Source organism: Erinaceus europaeus, chromosome 6, assembly GCF_950295315.1.
Source record: "Erinaceus europaeus chromosome 6, mEriEur2.1, whole genome shotgun sequence".
NCBI lineage: Eukaryota > Metazoa > Chordata > Mammalia > Eulipotyphla > Erinaceidae > Erinaceus > Erinaceus europaeus.
The window spans coordinates 2202257-2220528 of NC_080167.1; the positions used below are offsets into that span (position 1 = coordinate 2202257).

Below are 18272 nucleotides of genomic sequence, written 5' to 3' on the forward strand. Positions count from 1 at the left end.
AGCCTCTTAGCCGCCACCACCTCACAGAGGCCCCTCGTGGCTCAGCCTCTTAGCCGCCACCTCCCAGACGCCCCTAGTGGCTCAGCCTCCTGGCCGCCACCACCTCCCAGAGGCCCCCATCGTGACTAACGCAAGTGCAGATCCCCCCAGTCCCTTTCTGCATCCTGCCTGACGGCTCTTCTTACTCTGGAATCACAGACGCCCTTCTCTACTTGTCTCTAGGCCTGACCTTGGGGCTCAAGTCTTCAGTCCTCTTTGTGTGTATCCACCTTGTCTATTTCCATTTTCATGGGAATGAACTGCTGTACAGACCTGCCTTTAGACAAGCAAACAAAAACTTTTTATTTATCGGCTAGAAACAGAAAAATGGAGAGGGAGTAGGGAGAAGGGAGATAGAAAGGCGGAGACACTTGCATCCCTGCTTCACTGCTTGAGAATCTTCCCTCCTGCAGGTGGGGACCTGGGACTCGAACCCCCATGCCTGTAACATGTGTGCTCCACTGCGTGTGACACTCCCCACTCCCCAGCCTTTTGTGTGAACTCTGCAGCCTGGCTCGGGGCAGTGGACCCAGAGGGCTTGCCTCGGTGCCGTGCCACGTGGGCCTTCACCTCTGAAGTGTGTCTCCTGGGCCCGGCCCTGTCTCTGAGCCCTCGAGGCCATCGGTGGCGTTAGTCCCCGTGTTCCCTCTCCTGCTGTGCTCGGGCCACCAAGCTCCCGGCGGCGATGACCCACTGTGGGCTCCACCTTCCTCCTGCTCCCCGGCCACAGATCCTCCAGCTGTGTATTGGGAACCACGACCTTTTCATGCGGAGGAGGAAGGCCGACTCCCTGGAGGTCCAGCAGATGAAAGCCCAGGCCAGGGAGGAGAAGGCTCGGAAACAGGTGAGCAGGGTGGGTCTGGGCTGCTGCCGCCAGAGCTCGGTGGTCTGGGGGCCGGGGAGGGGCGGCGTGTGGCCCCAGGCTGCCAGACATTGTCCGATCCTCCTGCCAGGGCCTTGCCCAGGCAGTTTTGCCGCTCCCAGCAGACTTTTTCTTTAAGTGGGGAGACACAGACCGAGGGAGAGATACCACAGCACTGGAACTTCTCCGAGTGCTGTGTGCTGCCCTGTGTAGTGCCAGGGCTCCAGCCCAAGCCGAGTGCCCGGCAGGACACATTCCCTACCCACAGAGTGTCTCCCCCACCTGTTCTACCCTGGTGGGTCTTTGTGGGCCGATGCACAGCTGGTGGGGTCACAGCCCTGGAGATAAGGGGTGAGCTCTAGGGTCAGGAAGCACTGCCTCTGCTTACAGCCCTACCTACTGCCGTCAATGAGGCGTGCTGGGCGCAGCTCTGAGGAGAGCACCTCCCGTCTCGCTCCAGCCAGCCAGCCATCCATCCATCCTCCATCATCCATCCATACATCATCCATCCATCCATCATCCATCCATCCTCCATCATCCATCCATCTGTCATCCATCATCCATCCATCCATCCTTCATCCATTCATCCTCCATCCATCCATCCATCCTCTATCATCCATCCTCCATCCATCCATCCATCCTCCATCCATCCATCTATCATCCATCCATCCATCCATCCATCCTCCATCCATCCATCCATCCATCTTCCATCCATCCATCCTCCATCCATCCATCCTCTATCCATCCTCTATCCATCCATCCATCCATCCTCCATCCATCTCCATCCTCCATCCATCCATCATCCATCCATCCATCATCCATCCATCCTCCATCCACCCTCCATCCATCCATCCTCTATCATCCATCCTCCATCCATCCATCCATCTATCCATCATCCATCCATCCTCCATCCATCCATCATCCATCCATCCATCCATCATCCATCCATCCTCCATCCATCCTCCATCCAACCATCCTCTATCATCCATCCATCCATCCATCCATCCATCCATCCATCCATCCATCTATCCATCATCCATCCATCCTCCATCATCCATCCATCCATCATCCATCCTCCATTCATCTATCATCCATCCTCCATCCTCCATCCATCATCCATCCATCATCCATCTATCCATCATCCATCCATCTTCCATCCATCCTCCATCCATCCTCCATCCATCCCTCTATCCTCCATCCACCCACCCCCCATCCATTCTCCGCCCATCCAGGTTGCGCGTCACTGGCCTGTCCTCTGCCCGGCTTCTCCCTTTCTCATTAGAGGTGATGGAGTGTGAGGAGCCTCAGGCTCACGGCTGGAATGCTGATCAGACTCTGGCTGCACCTGCCCGCCAGGCGGACACGCTGCAGGGGCTGCAGGCCACAGGCTCCTTTCTGCTCGTGCCCATTCTGCCTCCTGAAGCACCCCCCCCCCCAGCCTCCTGCCACGAGCAGCAATGGGGGACGTGTGTCTGCGGGTAGCGGCACCTCTGGGCACTGAGCTGGCTCCCGCTTGGGATGCTCAATGCTTTCGGGTCTGAGCCGGCGAGCGAGGGGGTCGCTGTGGGAGAAACGGGAAGCGGGGAGGGTCCGCTCTGGGGGCCACACAGCCGGCACGAGGTCAGGGTCCAGGGGGTCGGGGCGGCGTCCTCAGAGCCCTCAGCAGTCGGTCCCGGGCTGAAGAAAGGCTCTGCAGTGGGTCCCCGGCTCTGGCCCAGGGCAGGTAGCAGACAAAACCGGGAACGTCCGTGAGCCCCGATTTCTCTTCTGTCTTGGGACAGAGGCCACGCTCGAGGACCCAGAGCTGTGCCACTGAGAGGTGGCCTCCGTGGGTCTGCTTCTCACCCTTTATTCTAGTGAGGGAAACCCCACAGCACCGCTCCACCGTCCATGGAGTCCCCCTGCCCCTGCCCCATGTGCTGGCCGTGGTCCTGAGGCTCGAACCCAGACCCCGCCATGACAAGCTTGTACAGTGGAACTAACTGGGGGCTCCGGGTGCCTGTGGGGACGTAGCTCCTAGAGCCTGGAGATGCGGGAGGTGTGTGGTGCTGGGCCCTCAGCCACCCGTGACCCCACCAGCTGTGCATCGGCCCACAAAGACCGTGGCCCCAGAGGTCCTGCACTGTGTGGGGCGCCCTGTGTGCATGTGGGGACGGGCTCCGTGTGTTGTCCCCGACTGGTGGCTCGCTTCCGGACACTTTTGTTTTGCCTCCGGGGTTATCTCTAGGGTTCAGGTACAAATCCACTGCTCCTGGCAGCCATTTTTCCCCTTTTTCTTTCTTTAATTGTTATTACTATTTGATAGGACAGAGAGAAATTGAGAGGAGAGGGGAGAAGATTGAGAGGGAGAGAGAGACACCTACAAACCTGCAGTGTCTTCCCTTCAGCTGGGAAGTGGGGGCTCAAACCTGGATCCTTACGCATGGTGATAGGCGTGCTTAACCCGGTACGCCACCACCAGCCCCTGCCAGGCATTTTACTTTATTATTATTGTTATTATTTCGTAATGCCACTAGGGTTATTATCTCTGGGGCTCGTAAGACTATTAAGCGCTTCATTAAGTTTTTTATTATTTATTCCCTTTTGTTGACCTTGTTGCTTTATTGTTGTAGTTATTGTGGTTGTTATTGACATTGTCGTTGCTGGATAGGAAAGAGAGAAATGGAGAGAGGAGGGGCAGACAGAGAGGGGGAGAGAAAGACAGACACCTGCAGGCCTGCTTCACCACCTGTGAAGCGACCCCCCTGCAGGTGGGGAGCCGGGGGCTCGAACCAGGATCCTTACGCCCGTCCTTAGGCTTGGCGCCACTTGCACTTAACCTGCTGAGCTACCTACCGCCTGATTCCTTTTATTTTTCTTTGATAGGACAGAGAGAAATTGAGATGGGGAGACAGAGTGGGCAAGAGAAAGACACACTGCAGCACTGCTGAAGCTCCCCCCATATAGGTGGACAGCAGGGGTCTGAACCTGAGTGTTTGTGCTTGGTGATGTGGGCACTCGCCCGGGTGCACCCCCAGCACCCCCAGCACACAGATGCGCGTCTTCTGAGGGCACAGGCACCAAGCCTGCAGTCAGCTTTGTAGGACGGAGGGGGTGGCGAGAGGTCCAAGGGGAGGCCTGAGCGGTGCACCCCAGACCCAGGCCCCCGGAGTCAGGTGACCGCCCAGAGGGGCCTCCCGCTGTTGGGGCTGAGCCGTGGCGCCTCTCGCAGATGGAGCGGCAGTGCCTGCTGCAGGAGAAGCAGTTGCGGGAGGAAGCAGAGCACACGCGAGACGAGCTGGAGCGGAGGCTGCTGCAGATGAAGGAGGAGGCCATGATGGCCAACGAGGCACTGGTAGCCTGGCCCGCCCCGTCCCTCCTCCTGCCTCTCCCTTGCCTGCACAGACTCGGGTGGGTGGCCAGACCGCACTGGCTCCCCCTCCCTGCCGTCTGTGTGGGCGTCCTCCTCCCACTGCTCTACAGTGAGGGCACGGAGCCGTTCTCTGCCTCATAAGTTACCAGCTCAAATGGGTGCTGGAAAAATGGGGCTCACTCTAGTCTTTCCCTGGGTGAAGTCATGGGCCCTGAGAGTGCCCACCGCCCATCCCCTGTAGGCACCCTGGGGACGGGGTGCTGAGTTCCAGGCCTCGGTTCTTGCCAGCCTGAAGGGCTGCTGTGTGGGGTCCCAGCCTGTGACCCCCCCTGCAGATGCGGGCTGAGGAGTCGGCTGACCTGCTGGCAGAGAAGGCCCAGATCACAGAGGAGGAGGCAAAGCTCCTGGCGCAGAAGGCGGCGGAGGCTGAGCAGGAGATGCAGCGCATCAAGGCCACGGCCATCCGCACGGAGGAGGAGAAGCGCCTGATGGAGCAGAAGGTGCTGGAGGCCGAGGTGCTGGCCCTGAAGATGGTGGAGGAGTCCAAGAGGAGGTCAGGGGTCGGGGCGCGGGGGTGTCCTGGGCATCGTTTCTCCCGCCGGGCCGCTGATTCTTGCTGGGCTGCTGGGACCGGAGCAGCTGGCAGCCCCTGTGGGTTCGCTCAGTGGGCCCCTCGTCCCCCTACCATGCTGTGTCCGTGTCCACTCCCTCACAGGGAGTCACTCCTGGGTGGGCTTCCTTACTCACTTGGTGTCCAATAGATGCAGCAGGAGACACCCACAGCAATGCAGCCTCCTTGCTGCTGTCTCACCTCCAGGGGGTGCGGGGACTTGAACCTGTGCCGTGCACACACCTTACTGAGTGAACTACCCAGGCCCTGGCGTTTGAGCTCTCATCAAGTCCCAGTAGCCCGTGTGGCAGTGAGAACCCCGGGGACAGAGGTTCTGGGACTCGGCCCCTGGCGCCTGAGGCTTCCCAGCTGGGCCTGAACCACACCAGGCACCTCTGGGCCTCTCCCCTTCCTGACTGTGGCCTCCGCCTGCAGCCGTCTCCCACGGGCTGTGCTTCCCTGCTTCCCGGTGTGGGCCAGGGAGCTCCGGTCAGCCCTGGATGGTGAGGGTACGGGCTCTTGGGGGTCTGAGTGCCCGGGCCCTGCTCTCTGTGCTGCGGGTGGCACAGAAATCGAACCCATGTCTCCAGCTGGGGATGCACAACCCTCTGAGAGCGCCAGCCTGCGGTGTCTGTCCTTCCTCTCGGCGCCAACTGAGCTCCTCTCTGCCCGCAGGGTGGAGTATGGTGTCTGTCCTTCCTCTCGGCGCCAACTGAGCCCCTCTCTGCCCGCAGGGTGGAGTTCATGGAGGAGAGCAAACACCTGCAGGAGCAGATCAACAAGCTCAAGACAGAGATCGAGGCGCTGAAGCTCAAGGAGCCGGGGACGACACTGGACGCCCTGCATGAGAGCGCCAAGCGGGCCAAGCCTGGCAGCAAGCACAACACCGTCAAGAAGGTGCGGGACCGGGAGCGAGGGGACTGCCGGGTGGCCCCCTTGCCCTGGACGTTCCCGGATGAGGACCCCATTTCCGACCCCCACCCTCCAGCCTGGGCCTGCCCGCCTCTGGGCGACAGAGCTGTGAGTCCCCTGGGCGCCCTGCACTCTGTGCAGAGCTCAGAAACCACATTCGGGATTTTTTTAAAAAACACTGCTCACGCTTAAAAGGGAGCCGCCAGAGGAACCGTGACGTTTCACAGGCAAGTCCTCCCCTGTATCGCTGCCGGCTTCATCTTCCCCAGTATTCCAAGTTTCAGCTTTTTTGTTTTTCTTTTGCCCCCAGGGTTATCGCTGGGACTCAGTGCCTGCAGCCAATTTATTCCACTTTATTGAACAGGACAGAGAGAAATTGAGGGAGGAGGGAGGTAGAGAGACAGACACCTGCAGACCTGCTTCACCACCTGTGAAGCGACCCCCCTGTAGGTCGGGAACTGGGGGCTCGAACTGAGATCCTTGCATGATCCTCCACAGCTCCTTACATTCCAGCCCTCACAGCCCCCCAGTAAGAACCGTCTGTGTGTGTGTGTGTGTATGTTTGTGTGTGCAGTGGGTGAGCTGTGTCTGCTAGAGTCTGTGCATGTGCATAGCTGGAGAGAGGGCCTAGGGTCTGTGCATGTGCAGAGCTGGAGAGAGGGCCTAGGGCCTGCGCATGTGCACAGCTGGAGAGTGGGCCTAGGGTCTGCGCATGTGCAGAGCTGGAGAGTGGGCTTAGGGTCTGCGCATGTGCACAGCTGGAGAGTGGGCCTAGGGTCTGCACATGTGCAGAGCTGGAGAGAGGGCCTAGGGTCTGCGCATGTGCACAGCTGGAGAGTGGGCCTAGGGTCTGCGCATGTGCACAGCTGGAGAGTGGGCCTAGGGTCTGCGCATGTGCACAGCTGGAGAGTGGGCCTAGGGTCTGCGCATGTGCACAGCTGGAGAGTGGGCCTAGGGTCTGCGCATGTGCACAGCTGGAGAGCATTCTCCCAGCCTCATTTTTTCTTTTTCTTTTTTATTCCTTATTGAGAGGACAGACACCCCTCCACACCCCTCCACCAGCCAGAGTTCCCCTGATCCACCCATGGTCCTCCCATAGGGTGCTGGGGTTCGGGCCCAGGCCTCTAGCACGCAAGGCGCGCGTGCTGTCCAGTGAGCGGACGCCCGAGTCCTCTATTCACTCCACTTAGCCTGGCGCCGGGCAGAGAGCTGCCTCCTCTGGTGTGAGCTGGCAGGAAAGGTCTCTCCCCATCCGACTACGCGCTTCTCTCCTGGCTGCTGTGGCTTCTGGGCTTCCCTCCAAACAGGTCTTTCACCCGTGGGTGGGCAGAGGCGTCGGGTGCCGCCCCGGCCGTGGATCAGGTCGTGGGGCACCCAGAGCCCAGGCCCCCGCCACCTGCACGGGCACGGCGGAGACTTGGTGAAGGGCACGCGTGGCGTGGCGGATGTCACAGGATGTGTTCTTGTCTCTCTTCATTCTGTTTTGCTGGTTTAGCCTCAAGCCCAAGGCAGAAGACCTATCTGCATTTGAGCCCTCACAGTAGGTTCCTCCAGGTGCTCTGTGTGGTGGCGGCCCCGCCCGTGGTACTTACCCTGCATGAGCTTTCCTGTCCCTGGCGCTGGCCACGCCGTGCTTCCAGGCTCGGGCTGCGTCCGGCCGTTCTTCCCTCCAGGGCTCACCGGCAGGCAAGGGGAGGTCACTCCCCGTCCTGCCGGGTGCGTCTTGGTGGCGTTCTCTTTGGATCGGTGACCCAGCATGGAAGCGGGGTGAAGCGGGTGTCCTTGAGAACACTGCCTCTCTGGGGATCAGGCCTCTTGGGGTGAGGCCTCTGCAAGCCCACACGTGGCCGGCAGCCCCTGGCAGCTGTGCGTGGCCCTGGAGGCCCCCCACCCCCACCCCCACCCAGTCCATTTTCTTCTCCAGGAAAGTAAGCCTGTGGCTCTGGGGCGTTGCGTGTAGTCTGGCCTGCTCTGATCGTGTTCCTGCCCGGGCTCCTCATGGCGGGGCCGGGGGCGGGGGACTAGAGCGAGTCCCCGGGACAGTGGGGGGCAGTGGTCTGTGTGAGTCCCCCTGCTGAACACACTGACCGCCGCCCTTGTGCACAGCCCCTCAGCCGCAGGGACCAGAGCCAGCCCCCAGAACACTACAGCAGCCACCGGCAAGGGCACCTGCTCATTTGCGGACAGGGGCTCCCCCAGCCCACCCGGGTGCCTGGGTGCTCCCAGCGGCCCAGCTGGTGCTGCTTGTGGGGGATTCTTGGCTCGGTGCTTCCTGGAGCCTACGGCGGGACCCGTATCCCTGGGCCCCTCACCTGGCAGCTCCTGCCGAGCAGGGTGGGAGTCTCTGGCCTGCATGGAGCACCAGAGCCAAAGCCAGAGCCGAGCAGAGCTGTGGCCAAAAAGTAAAGAAGAGTACTGAATCAGAGGTTAATAAAGGCACAGACTCGACTTATCTTTGTTTACTATGAGGAGAGAGGTCAGCACTGCTCAGCTCTGGCACAAGGTGGTACTGAGCTGGACTCTGGGGGCTTTGTGTGCAAGTCCTGTGCTCTGACAGGCTGAGCTGCCTTCCCGCCCCTAGACTTGGCGTTTTGATGCGGCTGGTGTGACCTCAGCGTCGCCGGGCTGAGCGGGTGAACCCTTAGGCCTCTCTGCCCTCCCTCCCCCAGGGATCGGTCCAGGGGCAGACCCTCCACAGGAGAGCACAGTCCATGCACCTCGCTTCTAAGCAGCCACACTGATTTCTGGTGCTCTTAAGGTTTGGGGACACAGATTTCTTCTGTGAGTGACCCCCGGCCGGGAGATGGCAGGGCCTGCACTGCAGACTCTTGTGCCCTAGGCCCCAGGGCCCAGTGCTGCCGTAAGCCAGAGTGGAGCCGTGCTCCAGCCAGGAGTAGAGGGGCGCTCCTCCCTCACACTCACCACCACCCTGCATCTAGGCCTGTGCTGCCTCTGCTCAGCAGGCCCTGGGGGCCTGCCACCTGTGCTTACTGCAGGGCCTCTAGGGAACCAGAAGCCGGCCAGTGACGGGCTTCTGCTCACAGCCTGTCTCTGCCCTGCCAGCCTGCCTGCCCCCGAGGGCTCAGCAGCCGCGTCTCCATGAGGCGAGAACTGTCCCGTCCCTTCACACACACACTCACACGCACGCACACTCACACACATGCACACACACACTTACTCACACAAACACAAGCACTCAACGCACACACACACTCACACAGTCTCACACACACACTGAGTCTCACTCACACACACTCACACAGTCTCACTCACACACATGCACTCACACAGTCACACACACACTCACACAGTTTCACACACACACTCACACACACGTCACACCCAGGGGCCCTTTGTAGTGACAACTCAGCAAGGAGCAAGGGCCTAAAAAGTTTTTTTTTCTTAATTTTTTATTTATTCATTTTCCCTTTTTGTTGCCCTTATTGTTTTTCATTGCTGTTTTAGTTGTTATAGACATCCTCCTTGTTGGATAGGACAGAGAGAAATGGAGAGAGGAGGGGAAGACAGAGAGGGGGAGAGAAAGACAGACAACTGCAGACCTGGGATCCTTACGCCTGTCCTTAGGCTTGGTGCCACCTGCACTTAACCTGCTGAGCTACCTACCGCCTGATTCCTTTTATTTTTCTTTGATAGGACAGAGAGAAATTGAGATGGGGAGACAGAGTGGGCAAAAGAAAGACACACTGCAGCACTGCTGAAGCTCCCCCGTATAGGTGGACAGCAGGGGTCTGAACCTGAGTGTTTGTGCTTGGTGATGTGGGCACTCGCCCGGGTGCACCCCCAGCACCCCCAGCACACAGATGCGCGTCTTCTGAGGGCACAGGCACCAAGCCTGCAGTCAGCCTCATAGGACGGTGGAGGTGGCGAGAGGTCCAAGGGGAGGCCTGAGCAGTGCCCCTCAGAACAAGGCCCCCGGAGTCCGGCGACCGCCTGGAGGGGCCTCCCGCCATCGGGGCTGAGCCGTGGCGCCTCTCGCCCTGCAGATGGAGCGGCAGCGTCTGGCGTGGGAGAAGCAGATGCGGGAGGAGGCAGAGCGCACGCGAGACGAGCTGGAGTGGAGGCTGCTGCAGATGAAGGAGGAGGCCATGATGGCCAACGAGGCACTGGTAGCCTGGCCCGCCCCGTCCCTCCTCCTGCCTCTCCCTTGCCTGCTGGTGGGTGGCCGGACCGCACTGGCTCCCCCTCCCTGCCGTCTGTGTGGGCGTCCTCCTCCCACTGCTCTACAGGGAGGGCACGGAGCCGTTCTCTGCCTCATAAGTTACTGGCTCAAATGGGTGCTGGAAAAATGGGGCTCACTCTGGTCTTTCCTGGCAGTGCCCAACGCCCCGTGCCCTGTAGGCACCCTGGGGATGGGGTGCTGAGTTCCAGGCCTCGGTTCTTGCCGGCCAGAGGGGCTGCCGTGTGGGGTCCCAGCCTGTGACCCCCCCTGCAGATGCGGGCAGAGGAGACGGCCGACCTGCTGGCAGAGAAGGCCCAGATCACGGAGGAGGAGGCCAAGCTCCTGGCGCAGAAGGCGGCGGAGGCCGAGCAGGAGATGCAGCGCATCAAGGCCACGGCCATCCTCATGGAGGAGGAGAAGCGCCTGATGGAGCAGAAGGTGCTGGAGGCCGAGATGGAGGTGCTAGCCCTGAAGATTGCGGAGGAGTCCGAGAGGAGGTCAGGGGCCAGGGCACGGGGGTGTCCTGGGCACCAGGTCTCCGGCCGGGCCACTGCTTCTTGCTGGGCTGCGGGGACCGGAGATGCTGGCGGCCCCAGTGGGTTCGCTCAGTGGGCCCCTCGTTACCCTACCGTGCCATGTCCCCTCTGACGGTCACCCTGGCCACACCACGAGCCGTCAGACAGGCCACGGTGGCCGTGAGCGGAGGGCCTTGGGGGGTGGGGATCACCCTCACTTGCCATGCTGCTCGCTCCCTGAGGCCCACCCTGGTGGGTCTGAGGTCCCAAGCACAGCCGAGGGGAACCTCAGTGGCACCGCCTCCCAGACGTCCGCTCTGTTTTTTGTTTCTGTGCTGACCGCGCTGACTCTGGGGTTCAACTGCTGGGGCTCAACTGGTGGTGCGGCAGACTCGAACGCCTGAGGCTCCCAGTTCACCCAGCTCTGGGTGTGTCTGCCAGTGTGGCCTGTGCTCCTCTCTGCCTCCTGTGAAACCCCCTCGCTCCCCTCATTTGTGACCGGTAAAATAAATCTTGGAAAAAAGATGCTGGGGCCGGCCGGTGGCGTACCTGGTTAATTATGCACAGTGCACAAGGACCCAGGTTCAAGGCCCCGGCCCCTACCTGCAGAGGGAAAGCTTCACGGGGTGAAGCAGGGCTGCAGGCGTCTCTCTGTCTCTCTCTCTCTATCTCCCCCTTCCCTCTTGATTTCTCTGTCTCTAGCCAATAAATAAATTAATTTAGAAAGGTGGGGCCAGGTGGTGGCGCACCTGGTCGAGTGCACACATTAGAGTACACAAGGTCCCAGGTTCAAGACCCTGGTCCCCGCCTGTAGGGGGAAAGCTTCCCAAGTTGTGAAGTAGAGATGCAGGTGTCTCTCTTTCTCTATCTCCCTCTCTGTCTCCCCGACTCCTCTCAATTTCTCTCTGTCTCTGTCCAATAATAAGTAAATAAAAATTTAAAAAGATGTCATGCTGGTGGATGAACCTCCTCCCCCCACACACACACACATTATTTTCTCACCCAATTTTTTCTGTTTTGTTTCTGTTTTTGTTTTCTGAGAAAGAGTAGAGGGGCCAGGTTGTGGCACACCCGGTTAGCGCACATGTTACAGTGCGCAAGTCCCCGGCGTGTGGAGGGGACATACTCCACCGTCATCTCGGAGCTGAGCACCCGTCCCCCTGTCCCCCCAGGAACAAGGAGGCAGATCAGCTGAAGCAGGACCTGCAGGAAGCCCGAGAAGCAGAGCGGAGGGCCAAGCAGAAGCTTCTGGAAATCACCACCAAGCCCACGTACCCGGTGAGCCTGGGGGGCCTGGGAGCTGCCCGCCCTTCCTGCAGAGCCTGAGCTCGGCCAGTCGAGGCCTCTCCGAACTCAGTCCCCAGCTGGCCAGTGCCAGGGCCAGTCCACCTCCACATGGCGCAGCCCCAGGCCTCACTGAGTGTGCAGTCCGGGCAGGCACTGTGCAAGTCTGGGGGTCCCGGGACAGCCAGGAGGAGGGCAGGCGCCACACCTGTTGGGGGCTGGGGACTGCAGGGCCCAGGGGCAGCTCAGGTCCTCTAGGCTCACACGTGGGGTGTCTCTTTCTGCTTTTCCTTCATTGATTGATTTTGTTAAAAAGATTTGGCTAATTTATTAATGGGAAATATAAAAAAAGAGAGAAAGAACCTGACATCACTCTGGTACATGTGCCGCCGGGGATTGAACTCAGGGCCTCATGCCTGAGAAGCCAATGCCCTGTCCACTGCGCCACCTCCCAGACCACAAGTTTTTCTTTTTTTTTAATCATTCCTTTTTATATTTATTTACTTATTTACTCATTCATTCAATAGAGACATAAATTGAGAAGGTAGGGGACATAGAGAGTAAGAGAAACAGAGAGACACCTGCCACCCTGCCTCACCACTCGTGAAGATTTCCCGCTGCGGATGGGGGAAACCGAGCCCTTGTGCCCTGTGATGTGTGCGCCACCTCCTGGCGCCTCTTTCTTGATTGATTGATTTTTCCCACCAGGAGTATCACAGAGGCTGGTGCCTGCACCAGGAATCCACTGCTCCTGGAGGCCATTTTTTCCATTTTTATTTATTGATTTTTTTTAATGTTCTGAGGATTGGATAAATCCCAGAAGAGAGCTCTCTCTCTCTTTTTATGTATTTAATCAATTTTAAAAGTCTCATTTATTTAAATGAGAGAGAGAAGAGTGCTGCTCTTACCTGGCACCCTAAGGTGCCAGGATCAAACTCTGTAAATGCCCTGCCGCCTGGCCCTCAGGACCCCTGAGCACACACCAGACGGCCTGCCACAGGCCTTGCCACCCTCCCCGGCGACTGGCCCAGGCACATGCCCGCAGAGAGGTCCTAGCCGGGAAAATGCTAGGGCACCAGGGTGACCCTCGGGCGTCCGATCTGCAAAGGCGTGGTGACAAATTACGGCAGTTCAGAAAGCCCTAGGGGAGTGGGGTGGAGGACAGCACAGGCTCATTTCTGCTTTCCTTGAGTTCTTTCTTGATTTGTTGATGTGGGAGGCAGAGTTATTAGATGTGAGGGAGGAGCGGCTCTGAGGAGAGACCAGAGTCCAGTCTCTGGCACTGCAAAATGTCAGAACAATACTCAAGCTTTCTCTCACACACTCACTAAGTCAGTCAGTCGTTTTTGGTTTTTAATTTTTTTTTCTATTATCTTTACTTAAGGGATAGAGACAGTCAGAAATTGAGAGGGAAGGGGAAGACAGAGAAGGAGAGAGACGCCTGCAGCCCTGCTTCATCATCGTGAAGCTTTCCCCTGCACGTGGGGACTGAGGGCTAGAACCTGGGTCCTTGTGCACTGTAACGTGTGCGCTCGACCAGGTGTGTCACCACCCTGTCCCAATCAACAATTTAAAAAAGAACATTTCAGGGCAGGGGTAGATAGCATAATGGTTATGCAAACAAACTGGCATGCCTGTGACTCAAGTCCCAGGTTCAATCCCCCACACCACCATAAGCCAGACTTGAGCAGTGCTCTGGTTAATTTAAAAAAAAAAAAAGAAGAACATTTTAAAACTTGTTTTGCTTTATTTTACTTAGATTTGATAGGACAGAGAGATTGAGAGGGCAGGTGGCGGTAGAGAAGACAGACAGACAGACACCTGCAGCCCTGCTCCGGTGCTCGTGAAACTTCCCCTGACGGTGGGGATCAGGGTCTTATATTAAATCAAATCCACTGATGGTGAATCGAGCAGCCTCATCAACTGCTATATGTGTTTCTTGTAGGCAGATAACATCTGCCTGATGCTGTATCACCAATTGACCAATAAGAACGCGTTTGGCAAAGGACAGCCCCTCAACATTAAGTTGGAGGACTCGAAGAGCAGGACCAACAGCTTGAAAGCTGTCAGGAGCTGCTTGTTGCTGGCTTTGAAAGTGACTGGGATCCATGTGGATTCAGTCGGCTAAGAAGGATCTGTCAGTTTCCCCAATGAATGGGTACTTACGGGGTGCACCACAGGAAGGTCGATCCAATGCATCCTGACCCGAACTGCCCCTGCGGCTACAGACAGACTATGACCCACATAGTCAACGACTGCCACCTCTACAGATTCAAAGGAGGTCTCGAAACTTTACATCAGGCTCAACCTGACGCTGTTGACTGGCTACGGAAGAAGGGCAAACACTAGAAGAAGGGTCTTATACTTGACAGCATGTACACTCAGCCAGGGGTGCCACTGCCTCTCCCCCGTGCAGGGGGGAGTTTGATTTCCACCTGCTCAAATCAGGGCACCTTCTCACTCTGCCCTCCCCATCCTCAGGGCCTGGGTGTGTCCTGAGGAAGCGGCTGGGTGGGGAGCACCTTCATGTGTCTGACCTGCAGGCTATAGGGCGTGTTTGAGGCGGGGCACAACAAGAGCCCGGGGTGCTGGGAGGCAGGGCCTTGAGGGAGGCTCAGTGGTCAGCGCACAGCCCTCCCTGGCTAATGGAGGCTTCTCCCTCGCAGCCCATGAACCCCATCCCAACCCCGCTACCTCCCGACATCCCCAGCTTCGGCCTCCTGGGCGACAGCCTGTCCTTCGACTTCAAGGACACAGACATGAAGCAGCTGTCCATGGAGCTTGAGAAAGTGAAGTAGGTGGTCCTTCCCCTCCCCTCCCCTCCATCCCTAATCACAGCAGAAGGGCCTGGCTGGCCAGGTGGGCCACCTGGAAGGGCGCCCTCTTTGCTCTGCTGGCGGCCCGGGTGTGGGCAGGGATGGGGGCCCAGCCCTCAGCTAGAGGGTGTTCTCTCCCGAGGTGCCTGTGTGTGGTCTGACGCTGGGTGCTTCCTGCTGGGGCCAGCTCTCAGGAAAGGTCAGATAGACCTGAGCCCACCACGCCATGGGCCCGGGCTGCGGGGCCAGCATGTCTCCGTGTCCGTGTCTGCTCCCTCACTGGGAGTCATTCCTGGGTGGGCTTCCTTACTCACTTGGTTTCCAATAGAATCCCGGTGATGGGACATAGTGGCGCACCGGCCATGGCCTGTTCGATAGCGATTGAGGAGGGCCCAATCATAACGTGCTAGGTCAAAGCTGGGTTGACGCTTGCAGGGGTCAAGGTGATGAGGTGTTTGTTCTTTACCTCAGCTGACTGCCAGCTCTGTTTCCAAGAGACTGGAACAGAGAAGTTCAGTGTAGGCGTAGGGGACCAGATTGGGTGACGAGACGTCAAGCGTTGGACAGGGTGGGCGAAGATATCTGCGTATATTCCAATAGACGCAGGGAGACACCACAGCAATGCGGCCTCCCTGCTGCTGTCTCACCTCCAGGGGGTCCGGGGACTTGAACCTGGGCTGTGCACACACCTTACTGAGTGAACTACCCAGGCCCTAGCGTTTGAGCTCTCATCAAGTCCCAGTAGCCCGTGTGGCAGTGAGAACCCCGGGGACAGAGGTTCTGGGACTCAGCCCCTGGCGCCTGAGGCTTCCCAGCTGGGCCTGAACCACACTGGCACCTCTGGGCCTCTCCCCTTCCTGACTGTGGCCCCCGCCTGCAGCCGTCTCCCGTGGGCTGTGCTTCCCTGCTTCCCGGTGTGGGCCAGGGAGCTCCAGTCAGCCCTGGATGGTGAGGGTGCGGGCTCTTGGGGGTCTGGGTGCCCGGGGCCCTGCTCTCTGTGCTGCCGATGGCACAGAAATCGAACCCGTGCCTCCGGCTGTGGATGCAGAACCCTCCGAGAGCGCCAGCTTGCGGTGTCTGTCCTTCCTCCCAGTGCCGGCTGAGCCCCTCTCTGCCCGCAGGGTGGAGTACGGTGTCTGTCCTTCCTTCCTTCCTGGCTGAGCCCCTCTCTGCCCGCAGGGCTGAGTTCATGGAGAATAGCAAACACCTGCAGGAGCAGCTCAAGGAGCTCAAGATGGAGATCGAGGCGCTGAAGCTCATGGAGCCAGAGACGGCGCTGGACGCCCTGCACGAGAGCTCCGAGCGGGCCGGTCCCAGCAACAAGCGCAACACCGTCAAGGTGCGGGCCCGGGGCTGGGAGCCCCGGACGAGGACCCCGTTTCCGACCCCCACCCTCCGGCCTGGGCCTGCCCGCCTCTGGGCGACAGAGCTGTGAGTCCCCCGGGCGCCCCGCGCTCTGTGCAGAGCTCAGAAACCACATTCGGGATTTTTTTTAAAGACACTGTTCACGCTTAAAAGGGAGCCACCGGAGGAACCGTGACGTTTCACTGGCAAGTCCTCCCCTGTACCGCTGCCGGCTTCATCTTTCTCCCCCAGTATTCCAAGTTTCAGCTTTTTTTTTTCTTTTGCCTCCAGGGTTGTCACTGGGGCTCAGTGCCAGCAGCCAATTTATTCCACTTTATTGAACAGGACAGAGAGAAATTGAGAGAGGAGGGGGAGATAGAGAGACAGACACCTGCAGACCTGCTTCACCGCCTGTGAAGCAACCACCCTGCAGGTGGAGAGCTGGGGGCTCGAACTGAGATCCTTTCGGGTCCTTGGTTTCATGCCACGTGCACTTAGCCTGCTGTGCTACTGCTGGACTCCCTCTAGTTCTCTCTTTTCTTTGCTCTCATTAGTAAATAAGCCTTCAAGGGAATTAAAGGTGGAGAGGGTGTCTGCCGGGAGTGGTGAAATCACGCGACAGGCCCGGCACTAGTACCTGTTGACAGCTGAGTGATGAGTCTTGTTCCTGGAGGTGTGGAGCAGGTGCTGTGAGGGGCAGCCAGGACACCGCTCCAGCACGCGCGGCAGCTGGGATGGAACTGGGAGCCTCGGCGCCTGAGTCCTAGGCTCTCCCAGCTCCGTGGGCTCCAAAGCCACCAGTGCCTCGCCCCTGGCACCCCAGGCACAGCCAGCACCAGCCTGTGTCCAAGGATCCAGGAATTCCTGGAGCTGGTGTGTGAACAGCCTGCCCACAGCCTGGGCTCCCCGCCTGAGGACACGGCAGGCCTCCCTGTTCCTCTGCCTGCCCTGGAGACCAGGAAGGCCAGCACGGCCTGGGCCCTGCGTACACACACACACACACACACACACACACACACACATGCACAGGCGCGCACACAGGAGAGAGGGGAGCCGTGTGGGGAGGGTCGGCTCAGTGCAGCTCCTGGTGGTGACAAAGGGTCCACACTGAGTGCCGTGGGGCGGGGGTCCCTTCCCAGGTCTCCCCCTTTGTGAGGGCAGGGCTCTGGCCCCTGGCCAGTCCTCTGAGGCCTTCTGGTAAACTCTCCTCCCGAGGCCGTGGCCCCACCCCTGCCTGGAGGGTTCACCAGCCATGGGCACAGGGCCCTCTGAGCACCCACCCTGGTTGCCTGGGGGCTCTTGGGGAGGGAGCTCTGTGAGCCGGAGCCTCGGTGCCCGAGCTTCTTGGAGCCGCTTTCCGAGGGGCTTCTGGAGTTGGCGCCGGCATAGGAAGGCCAGATGCCTGCTACACGCGGCTTATTAGTGGGGAGCCAGGAGACTTGGCAGGGCAACTGGGGCCGGCGCGCGCACAAGCTGCCTTGTTCCGAGGGCTGTGCCAGGGGTACTTGCTCCGAGTCCTCCTCCCCCAGCCCTGGAGACAAGACCGGGATCGGGATTGGGCCCACCGTCCAGAGAGGGACACCCGGAGACTGGGCACAGAGCCAGCTTCTCCCCAGCCCCCCCCCCCCCCAGGCTCTGCTACCCTGCTGCTTAGACTGGGGCTTTCAGTCAGCCAGCACACACTGAGTGCCCAGGTGCCCGGCCTCCACCCTCTTAGGGACAGGACCCCAATGTGCTGGCCAGGCGGCGTGTGGCCAGCAGCTTTACCAGGGGGCCTGACCGGGGAAGGGGCCCGTGACAGACAGAGCCACCGTGCCATGCCACCACCACCAGGCTGCCGGGTCCACAGAGCTGTCTCCTGAGCAGACTCTGGCTCAGCCTCCCTGCAGCCCACGCTGCCCCCTGAGCCAGGGAGGTGGCCTGGTGGTGGGCTCAGGATCTGCTGGTGTGAGATCCCAGGCTCTGTACCTGGCACTGCAGATGTCGGGCTGGTGCTGTGAGCGTCTCTGTGTCACAAACAGATGTTTTTAATGAGATTTTTAAAAAATATATTTATTCCCTTTTGTTGTCCCTGTTTTTTATTGTTGTAGTTATTGATGAGATCATTGTTGGATAGGACAGAGAGAAATGGAGAGAGGAGGGGTGTTGTTTAATTTTTTCCGAGCAGGCTGCAATTTACTTACTATGTCTAATAGAGAAGGAATTTGAGACTTTTACATATCAACAATGTCTTTTAACCTTTTGTTACACCCATAGACACACCCTAGGTGTGCGCAGGAAAGAAAGCCTCCGGCATGAGAACAATTAGCATAGCCATTGTGCAATCTACCATTTCTAATAGAGAAGGTAATGGAGAGT

General features: G+C 58.9%; 2 protein-coding genes and 1 long non-coding RNA gene across 6 annotated transcripts in view; 2 read left to right on the forward strand and 1 right to left on the reverse strand.

Annotated features, from left to right (window-relative positions):
- Positions 1-14575, forward strand: part of LOC103119336 (NF2, moesin-ezrin-radixin like (MERLIN) tumor suppressor) — a 58522-nt gene extending 43947 nt beyond the window's left edge. Inside the window, exons 10-15 of one of the 3 annotated variants that reach the window (XM_060192873.1) lie at positions 770-883; positions 4113-4235; positions 4589-4768; positions 10415-10452; positions 11643-11748; positions 14421-14575. In XM_060192873.1, coding sequence (XP_060048856.1) covers positions 770-883; positions 4113-4235; positions 4589-4768; positions 10415-10452; positions 11643-11748; positions 14421-14552 — 693 coding nt within the window. In that variant the 3' untranslated portion in view covers positions 14553-14575. Of the gene's footprint in view, positions 1-769; positions 884-4112; positions 4236-4588; positions 4807-9779; positions 9903-10228; positions 10453-11642; positions 11749-14420 lie in introns of all 3 variants that reach the window. The other 2 variants (XM_060192872.1, XM_060192871.1) reach the window with 2 other exon arrangements.
- Positions 1-18272, reverse strand: part of LOC107523668 (merlin) — a 263651-nt gene that overhangs the window by 78493 nt on the left and 166886 nt on the right. The window lies entirely within an intron of this gene.
- LOC132539066 (uncharacterized) lies at positions 6194-7971 on the forward strand. The gene is made up of 3 exons (XR_009550363.1): positions 6194-7082; positions 7271-7315; positions 7882-7971. It is a non-coding gene; the product is annotated as an uncharacterized LOC132539066 (long non-coding RNA).